This window comes from Telopea speciosissima, unplaced genomic scaffold (genome assembly GCF_018873765.1).
Source record: "Telopea speciosissima isolate NSW1024214 ecotype Mountain lineage unplaced genomic scaffold, Tspe_v1 Tspe_v1.0672, whole genome shotgun sequence".
Classification (NCBI taxonomy): domain Eukaryota; kingdom Viridiplantae; phylum Streptophyta; class Magnoliopsida; order Proteales; family Proteaceae; genus Telopea; species Telopea speciosissima.
Genome location: NW_025318008.1, coordinates 7,158 through 18,078, shown reverse-complemented (window position 1 = coordinate 18,078; position 10,921 = coordinate 7,158). Strand labels below are relative to the sequence as shown.

General features: G+C 38.5%; 1 protein-coding gene across 1 annotated transcript; it reads left to right on the top strand.

Moving 5' to 3' along the window:
• The first annotated feature begins 3,106 nt into the window (after window positions 1-3,106).
• LOC122648268 (putative wall-associated receptor kinase-like 11) lies at window positions 3,107-4,395 on the top strand. Its single transcript, XM_043841502.1, has one exon. It carries the CDS (start codon window positions 3,336-3,338, stop codon window positions 4,392-4,394), a length of 1,059 nt encoding a protein of 352 aa, XP_043697437.1. The 5' UTR covers window positions 3,107-3,335; the 3' UTR covers window position 4,395.
• Window positions 4,396-10,921: the final 6,526 nt, after the last annotated feature.

The window sequence follows — 10,921 nt, the reverse complement described above, 5'->3', positions numbered from 1 at the left end:
AAAGAAAAGATTCCAATCTCTAATCTTTAATCAGCCAAAAATACTTCAATCAGAATCTCCAATCAGCAAAAATACTTCAATCAGAATCCAATCTTCTCTTCAATCAACCCAATATACTCTCAATCAAAAATCCACTCTTCAATCCAATCTTCAATCCAATCTTCAATCAACCCAATATACTAGCTAGTTGATTGATCATTTATTTATTTAGGCATTATTTATTTAGAAACTGAGATAATCCCAAATCAGTCCAAATCTTCCCTCTTTTAGGTGCAACTTCTTTCCTTAAAATTATTGGGAAGATAAGGAATGGATGGACTATCCCTGTAGGGGCTGGTCTTGCCTGGCATGCCTCTCCTTGACCCGAATCGATCTTCGAAGAACCTTAGGGTGTGAGGTGGTGGCTTCTTCATGGTCCAGGTCCAGGGCTGCATCAATAAAGTTGCAAGCTCCATCAATCCATGGCTGGCAAAGTTATGGAAGCTTTATCAAATCTGTTTCTGGGAGATTATGCGATTTGGTCGTAGAATAGTTGTAGTGTAAATACCAATTTGTAAACCTTATCAATGTCGGATTTCACAAGTTGTACTAACTCCTATCGGATACAGACTGCAAGTAAGCAATTTGATTTTCAATCTTCTTCCTTTGCTTCGTCCATCATGATTTTCTTTTACCCAAAAAACCTTAGAGCTACTTATGCATGGAAAGATCCCCTTTTCGTCTTGATTAGAAGTCAGAACAGGTCGTTTCTGGCCTCTTAGAATAGGCTGTTTCGCCAGTTAGAATAGGCCCTTTCGGCCTGGCTGGAAGTTAGAACAGGTTGTGTAGTCATTTAGAATAGGCTGTTTCGTGGTCAAAAGTTAGAACATGCCGATTCGTCAATTAGAGTAGGCAGTTTCATCCTAGTCGAAAGCCAGGACAGGCCGTTTCCTATTCCGTTTGGGCATGCGCCAAAGGCTCTGGCATGCCGGCATTACTTCCACGATGTGCGTTGTGCCCTTGTGTGTAGGTATTGGATTTTTCCACCAACACCATCAGCCTGAAAGGTTATGAGAAAATGTTGTTGGCCAGAAGAACGCTGTCAAACAGGTAACCAATCAGACATGCATATTTTCAAATAAGATTGTTTTTAAAGACAATTTCTTTCGGCAAGCGTTTTTAAATGTTCTCACAAGATTTCCACCTTGGTAACCTTAAGCAAGGTATCGAGTTGTTTTTCGATCATTGACAATGTGTTGTGTTTAAAGAATCACTTCTTTGACTTTCAACTATCTCATAGTCTCAATCAAAGAGGGGCATTTTGTAGACACTCCATGCCATTTTTGTTCATCCCATGCCGTTTTGGTGAAATTCTAGGGATTTGGTAGATCCCAGCTCGGGATTGGACTTTGTTTCTAATCCCACAACCTTAGCATCCCCTAGACACGTTTTAGAACTCAAAAAACCTTCCATAAGACCCTACAAACCTTCCTTTGGTGGATCAAAGTGGTTCCCTTCAATCCAAAGCTAAAACCAACCCTTCTTCTTATGGCAATAATATTCTCCTCTAATGGAATTTTATGACCCATATCTTGCACGATTTTGGGACCTTAAAAACTATAAATAGATGATCCTTACACGTTTTAGGGGATTCCGAAAAATTGCCGATTCGATCCCAACAAGGTTTTTGCAAAGATACGTATATTGGAGCATACTTTGGGGGTTGAGTTGTTGTGTTGCTGGATTAGTTCCGACTTCAAGTTTCCTATACTTGAGTCTAGGCCACTCAAATGATTTTCCTTCCTTCACGAAGGTTTTAGGAAGGTGAGTATTCTTTCTTGTAGTATTTATTTCATATTTTCTCAATTTTTCTGTTGTTTTTAATCCCTTTTTAGTTGAGCATGTATCATTGCTGCCCTTCATGGGGCAGCAGTGTTGTGCAGAGCGATATGGTTTTCTGATTTGTGTTTCGCATGTACTCTGTCCATCACTCCTATTCCTAGTAGATCAGAGGTATTCCCCACCCCTTCTTTAGTTCTTTTAGGATTAGTTTACTATTATTCTTGATTTTTCATTGGTACTAAGATAGATTTCACTGTTCTCATTTATTTTCATTGTCGGAGTTTTCAACATGCTTTGAACCCTTTGATTTGATTGTTTCCAACATGCTTTGGTTTATTAAGAAGTTTTCATTGCTGTTTTAATATATTTTTCTTTTATTTAGGGTTTTAGATCCATCACCCCTCCATTTTCTTATGATTCTCACACTCTCTATGCTAAATTAGTATCAAGGGTATTTTCATAAGTTCCCATGCATGAATTTCCCTTCATTTATTTCAATATTTCTGATGTATCAGATGCCCATCACCATGCTTAAGATACTTATGCTCATATTTGCTGTGATCTCAATTCTTTTATGCTTTATCTTGCCCATTTTTCATGCTTTGATGTTATGAATGACAAATCTGTAATTTTCAGCATGTGCATAAATATCTCCAACATGTTAGCTTACGATTACTCTCTTTTTATACCTTATATGCTTTAAATTCAGTATACTAACCATGTAGGGCAAAGCTGGATTTAGGTTTACCATGCATCCCCTTTTTGTGATTTGTGTGTGATTTCATAACATATTTGTTTATTTCTACTTGAGATCATTCAAATGCATTAACTTAGGGTAGAAGTCCAACTGGGTAGATCGGAGTGCCTAACACCTTCCTTGGACCGCAACCTGATACAGACCCCAACTTTTGGATTGGATCAGTTTGGATGGAGTATTTTTTGTTTATTTTTTGCATGGGTTCTGAACTCTAATCTAGGTGGCGACTCCCTGTCAAAAGAGACCTTGAGGTTTGATTTCCCTTCGGAAATCTAGACGTTGACCTCACACTCCCCCCCCCCCCCACCCCAAAAAAAAAATTAGGAAAGAAGTATTTTGTTGAGCTAGACATTATATATTATGCTTCAATCCTAAGCCCAAATTTCACCCAAAAAAATAATAATAATAATCTTAAGCCCAAAAAACACATAGAAATTGAGCTAAGCCATTTGGACATTTTTTAATTTATATTATGTTAAAATCCTAAGCCGAAGCCAAGATCATTTGAATAATGGATATATGTAAACCTATGCCTAAAGCCCTATCCGAGGTTGGCCAAACATTACAACCCATCACTAGCCGGTTTGCATACTTCTAACCAAATAAAATCCTCAATGTTAAAGACAAGTTATAGATTACAAAAGTTTAATTATACATCTAAAATCTGTTTTTAATTTTTGCAGGTATCAGTGTATGCACCATAGCTCTACCTATCTTCATTTTCCTTATCTATTGGGGAATTAAGAAAAGACAGCTCATGAGATTCTTTAAACAAAATGGAGGTATGTTATTACAGCAACAGATAGCTTCGTATAAAGGGGTCCAAGATATTGCCAAGATTTTTACCATAAAAGAGCTAAAGAGGGCAACCCAGAACTTCCATAAGAGTCAAATACTCGGACAAGGAGGGTTTGGTACAGTTTATAAGGGAATCCTATCCGGTGGGAAAGTTGTTGCCGTTAAGAAATCCAAAATTATGGACAAAGCCCAGATTATACAGTTTATAAATGAGGTTGATATCCTCTCTCAAGTCAATCACAGGCACGTGGTGAAGCTCTTGGGTTGTTGCCTAGAGACAGAGGTACCTTTGTTAGTTTATGAATTCGTCTCCAATGGAACCCTCTACCAACATATCCATAGCGAGAATAAAGCAGCTATTCTTTCATGGGAAAATCGTTTAAGAATTTCTGCAGAATCAGCCGATGCCCTGGCCTATTTGCACTCTTCTCATTCAATTCCTATCTTTCATAGGGATGTCAAGTCTTCGAATATACTACTGGATGATAAATACAATGCTAAAGTATCTGATTTTGGAGCTTCAAGATTGGTTCCTCTAGATCAAACTCAAAAGACAACATTAATTCAAGGGACTCATGGGTACATAGACCCGGAATGTCTTCCTACAGGGCAACTAACTGATAAAAGCGATGTTTATAGTTTTGGAGTTGTTCTAGCGGAGCTTTTGACTGGGAAAAATCCAGTTTTTATAGATGAATCTGGGGAACGGAAAGCCCTTGCATGGTACTTTGTATCTTCAATGAAAGATGGGAATCTTTTTCGGATTCTTGCTGACGGAATAGTGGACAACGATGGGAACAGACAACAATTATTGGTAGTTGCTGAGATTGCAAGAAACTGCCTAGAGGATAGAAGGGAAGATAGGCCTACAATGAAGGAAGTTGCAAGGGATCTTGATACTTTGAAAATGATGTATCAGGAACCATCATCACAACAAATTCAGGAGGAGACTGATTTTTCTCTAGGTGGACTATCGGCGAGCTCTATGGATCGAACTCATGAAATAGATAGCTGGTAATACTTTTTTTTTTTATTATTATTGATAATGATCTTTGCGAAAATGACAAAGGTAAATGCGTTAGTTTTAAAAAATTACAATGGGGCAGATTTCAGGTTTTCAGTTTTTATCCTAATAAGTTTCCTCTTCGTGTAGGTGAGAGGAAAAACATGCTAGTGAGTTAAGCACTTCAACGCTTATTCTACACTTTGGATGCAGAAGGAGTTGTCACCTTTTTTCTTGTGAATGTTCTTATGCTGTGGAGTGAGTTTAGGAACGTTAGACATAGATTTTCTATACTTATCAGTTTCTTTTGAATGATTGAATCTATCTTTATTTTATGGTGTGATAGTAAACATGTGAGAATTAATCACAATTTGGAAGCTTTGGCTTTTAGTCTTGGTGGGGATTTTAATTGGTCTGGGTCTTTTGCTCCTTGGTTATACAGCTTATGTGATCGATCAATTGAAGTTCTTTTCTTTTGGTTGGTAATGGAATAATTTCCTAACAACAAACAAAATGAGGAAAGTTTGTAACCAAGCAGGTTACAAACAGAATTTGTAATAGGATTGTTTTGTCTTTCATTATAATATTGTTTACTGGTCTAATTTAGCAATATAGTATAAACTCCTTCCTTCTCTCTCCACCGACCACTTCTCTCCTTCACCCTTCCCAGATTTGGATCGTCTCCAATGAGGGCATTGCCCAATGAGCTATCACAGGTCAACATCTAGCGTTGCATCATCCTACACAGTTGATATATACCTAGCTAACCCACTCACTCTACCCGATTTCCAAAACCCACTTCCAAACCCTATGATTGAAACAGAGACCCTATTTTGAAAATCGAACTCCTCTCCTTCCTGCACTCAAAATCTTCCCAAAATCTCTCAATAGAGCATCCCATCTGCAAGAGCTATCATCTTCGAACTCTCTCAACAATATCCCATCTTCAATCCGCCTTGGATCTTCGAAATCTCTCAGGCTCTCTAGAAAATCAAGGTTAAAGGCTCTCAAATCTTTCAACAGCATCTTCAATTCCAATCATCTTCGAAATCTCTTAGGCTATCAAGGAAATCCAGGTTTACGGCATATCGTGAGTGGTCATTCTTCGTTCTTCTATCAGAGGCCATCTTTGAAACCCTAGTTTTGATGCATTAACCTCTTGAGTTTGGTTTTTTCTTGTCCAAGAAAAACCCTGTTTCATTCTTCGATCAGAGGCAAAACACTACTTTGGGTGAAACATTATCCCCTATTTCGTTCTTCTATCAGAGGCCTTCACCCTACTTTGGGTGAAGCATTATCCCTAGTTTGTTCTGGCTTTGGTAAAGAAATGCTTTGGGCACTCATGGCACTGATAACTAAAAATTGGATAGCATTTTGACAAACTCCAGAAGACAAAAGTTGAATAACCACCCCTTGCTTTGCTAGATTATCCACCACTGCATTTGCACTCCTCCTAGGGTTTCATTGAAGATAAAGCTGCATTTGGGAGGCTAAAGATCGAAAAAACTTCATCCATTGAATCATGTTGCCAAAGTCACCCTCTATAATAGCTTATTGAACTCCATTCCTCAATAACAGCCCAAAGTTTCATGAACTAGACTTACAAGGTTGGGAAATTATGATCGCCACCCGCCCTCTGAGTTACACCCTTATTTTTTTGCAACCCTACTAAGTACCCAAATATCAAAACGAACCCAAAATCTAATGGGTTAACCATGTGATATGCAACTGACTAGAATACCCTTTCTATTAAAACATAAAAAATCCAGCCCTACCTCAAAGCTCTCTCTTCTCTTCTTCAAAGGAACCACTCTCTCCCCTTCACACCGTCTCCCACCTATTGTTACCAAAATCAAAAGCATAGAAACAATCGCAAACAGTACAATCATCAACAAAAAACACAGCAGACGCATATATTATCGATCAACACACACACACACACACACAAAGTGCAGAAAAATTGGAAGTCATGACTCATGCGTACCTTGATGAGACAAAGATGGTGAAGTTGAGATTCCAAAAGATGTCGGTGCACCAAGGTAGAGATGATGAAGTTACAGATGACGATCCCTCATCTTGAACCATTCTTGCCATTAACCACCATCGTGATTCTTCTTCTTTGAAGAAACCAACATCTGGGCATGATCATCCGGTCATGTCACGGTGAACTGAATTGCAGTTCGGTTCTAACCAGTAACCAACCAAGGCACATTCGGCTCCGTTGGGATTCAAGAGGATTGTAACACCTCTTTATTTGGCCGAACTAACATAATTTCTATTGATTGGTTAGGAGAGACGGCCAATTCTATGGCCGAAACCCGAAAACCTAGGTTTAGAAGTTATTCCATCATAGATCAGTCCGGATTGATTTGAAACAGCAAGAATAGGTCGCAATCGCTATGCGTACAATACCCATTAGTGACCCATCTTACAACCTTTGAATAGATCAAAACTGGTATTCCATAGGAATCCAGCCATGACCTAGGTCAAGAATCCAATAAAAGAAAGAAAAGGGGGGAGGGGGGGGGAGGGGGGGGGAGGGGACACTTTAACTCTGTGCAGGTCCGAGTTCCTCTTCCTTTCCTCCTCCTTCTCCTTCTCCTTTCTTTCTCTCCTTTCTGATTATGAGGTTTGTGAGTTGCGAGCTCTCAAGCTCCAACTTCTATTTATAGGCACAACAAGTTAGGCCTGTTTGCCTGACCATTGGGGTTGATCAAAACTCATTAATTCCTCAGTTAGACCATGTGGACCCACCACTTTAATATCATATTTTTTTTTTTTACTAAAGTCAGCAATTAAATATTATTATGATAAAATAAAAAATGAGAGGAAACAACCTAATATTAAGTATACAGGTGTAGGTTAATATCACAAGATAATAGGGAATCTGAAGGAAAATCGAATCCTAAGCACGGGCCCCACAGATAGCAATTCCACCTTTCTGGGTCTGAAATAGTGTCCGGATGATGGTGATGATCAGCTGGACATGGTCATCTAGACATAGCCAAATTTGTTGTGTTTGACTGGTTTTTCTCCAGTTCTCCTATCTCTCGTCAAGGGGTCTATAGTTTGTACACAATAACAAGACACCGCTACTACCATGCATTCAATAGGCAAGTAATCAAGATTCAAGTACTTACTACCAAATATTTGGGAGGGGATTCGGATATCTTTTCCTGCTATCTTTACACAATGAACAGGTACATGGAGGGTAGTCAACCACTCTATCACAATCCAATAGCCAAATAAGCTGTGTTTGACTGGTTTTTCTTCAGTTCTCCTATCTCTCTTCAAGGGGTCTGTAGTCTGTACACAGTAACAAGACACCACTACTACCATGCATTCAATAGACAAGTAATCAAGATTCAAGTACTTACTACCAAATATTTGGGAGGGGATTCGGATATCTTTTCCTGCTATCTTTACACAATGAACAGGTACATGGAGGGTAGTCAACCACTCTATCACAATCCAATACCTATCAGGTTTCTCGACAATTAATCTACGTGGCTCCTCGATTGTTACAACCCACAAATAAATGGTATCAACAATTGCTACAGTAGTATTTACGCACCAAGTTCAAATTAGACTTGATTTAGATACGAGTGTAACAAGAGGTGTCTTTTCATATAGGGTGGAGAGAGATAGACTCATGAGAATGCTGGTGTAAGCCACACTTCCGTATAAAGTTTTTTTTCCCTTAAAATATTCTATCGGAATATGATGCAACCGTTTGATAAAAGACCTCAAACACTAAAACTCATTTTCTTCGCTTTTGAGTGGCCTAGGCCGGCATGCGTGAGGACCTCCGCTCGCATTCCGCCCAATGCATGCAAGGCTTGGGCACCTGGGATGAGTGGCCTTTGGGACCTGGCCTGGGCTGAATGGCCGCATAGCCTTGTCATCATGGCTTTCCCATAGATTCCATCTTACCACATGACACTTGCCATGTCATCCATATGTACCTCATGATCCATAACTATATGATTCCCACACATGCATAACCACATGGGCATTAATCACAGGCCATCGCCCATGCATGCATCCTATCAATATCAATGAGGATAACATGCTATCCACAATCCATCTAATATGCTAAAACACACCGTCACCATCATGCCACATGCATGTACATCCACAATGCATCCATATCATACTTATGCATGACTAAGACATGTAGTACATAGTAAACACATCCCCTACGCATCACTTGACATCCCATAACATACCAGAAACACGTCATACATGTTGTATCGTGTCGAACACATTACCATACATCTTGTTACATATCAAACACATCTTTTTTTTTTATGAAATTATAATCGCACAAGCCACACACCAATCCCAAAAGGTTAACCGATTTTTAGGACCGTGAAATGGCGGATATACACAACACACACCACAGTCTCACACCCGACGTAAGACTAAACCCACACACCCAGTGCACACAAGGCGAATCTTTTTTTTTTAGGTTTTTTTCACGTACCTCTCCTGAGGTTTGCCTTAATTATAAAAACATCCCTCTATTTTAGAAAATTCTGCATAACCCCCTGAGGTTCTTAAAAGTTAACACATACCCCTATTCCGTTAGTTTAGGTCTAACAGTGTTAAAAACAAAGGGTGAATTCACAAAAATGTCTTTCTAAGGAAAAAAAAAAAAAAACCTGCAACTCATCTTCCCCAAACGATTTGGGGAAGATGAGTTGCAGGTTTTGTAGGGAACCCTGGAATGAACTTTGCCATTTCAATACACAATTTAGTTAAAAATTAATCAGAAACAAGAAGCAAATCCTTAGAGAATACACACAAAATCCAAATCCAATGCTACGTGATTTAGATAGCAGTTCGCATTGTTAGAATAAATCGATCCGAATAGGGACAAAATCCCAAAAGCCAAGATCTCCGTAGGACGTTCAAGAACACAATCAAATAAATAATAGAAAATAGGGATAGAACCACTGACCTTGTTTCGCATCCATAGTGATGATGATTGCAGCGGAAAATAAAGAACAAAGATCTAGGTGCTTCCCCTCTATTCCCAAAGTAATCGGCCCGATGAGAATACCGTATGCCAGTGGACGATGAACACCGAATATCTCCCTCTCTTTCCGTAATGCACTCCTCAATAGTGATTGAGAATAATTAGTTGTTATAGATAGAGGGGGGACCTAGCTCTCCTTATATAGTAATCCCTATAGGGTCTGACTCATCACAGTCCCAATAGGAATCTATCTGGCCCACACTAAGCCAATCCACATTAGACTTCTAATATAACTTAATGATCCCACTTTATTAGACTAAAACCTTAATTAGCCTGGTTTAGGGATTTAATTATGTCCATATGGAATTTTATTAGAACTAAAATTCTAACATTCTCCCACTTGGACTTACATTAAATTTTTAAAAGGATTTAAAAACAGTTTTGACCAAAACAAATCATAGGCTAACAACTCTTTGAGAAAACTTTATGTGCACAATTTTTAAAATAAATTGGTCTAGAGGTCATATTAGAAAGTCAATCCTATCCCATAGAGTTTTAGACACCGAATCATGGCGGTAACTGCATCTATGATCAAGCGACACAGAGCCTTCCATGGTCACGAGAGCCCTCAACTCTACTAACATGGATGTAATGTGGTAGTGTGGCAATACTCACATAGTGATTCCTTATGTATTATCAATTTGTCAGTCCAAAATTTCTCTTCTTTAAGTGACACAGGCTCACTAGAGAAATAATCTTTATGATTCTAACGAATCTGTATGTCTCATCTTGAATAACTTGAGTTTTACTTTATGTGTTACAAGACATACCTTTAGGCTAATAACTTAATGCCCCAGCCTTGCTTAAGGTTAACACATTCTTTAAGTCTTTAAAACTAGATATATATACATCATGTCAATAAATGAAACACCCAAATGTTCAAAAGAATTTTGCATGCAATGACAACTGATACATATAAACTAAGATTTACCACATGGTAAAAATTACAGATGAAAATAAACTTTATTTTACAATAGAGCATAACAACGCCCACTAACCAACCGCATCCCATGATGCACCTAAACCCATGCTTATGACATGTCTTTCAAAACACAAGGGTGAATACCTTAGGTTAGGGGATCTATAACCATATCATCTGTACCAATATGCTCCACTGCAATGTCATATTTCTTTACTGTCTCCTTTATGGTCAAATACTTGACCTTCATATCCTTAGACCCTCTAAGTTCTTTATTGTTGTTTATAAACAACACAATAAAACTGTTATTACTATATGTCTGGATGGGTCTATCCACAGAATCTAAAATGGTCAACTACTTTATGAGATTCCTGAGTCAAATAACCTGAGTAGCAACCCCATGGCATGCTACAAACTTTACCTGTATAGTCAATGTGGTTACCAATGTTTGTTTTGTACTGTTCCATAATACTACCCTTCCTGCCATTAGAAAAACATAACCAGATGTGGATCTCCTATCATTCTCACAGCTAGAAAAGTCAGAATCTATATGACATACTAGCTTGAGTTCAGGAATGTGTC

Bases quoted from the DNA above. Each gene is read 5' to 3' on its own strand.
- LOC122648268 (XM_043841502.1), top strand. From the start codon at position 3,336: ATGAGATTCTTTAAACAAAATGGAGGTATGTTATTACAGCAACAGATA.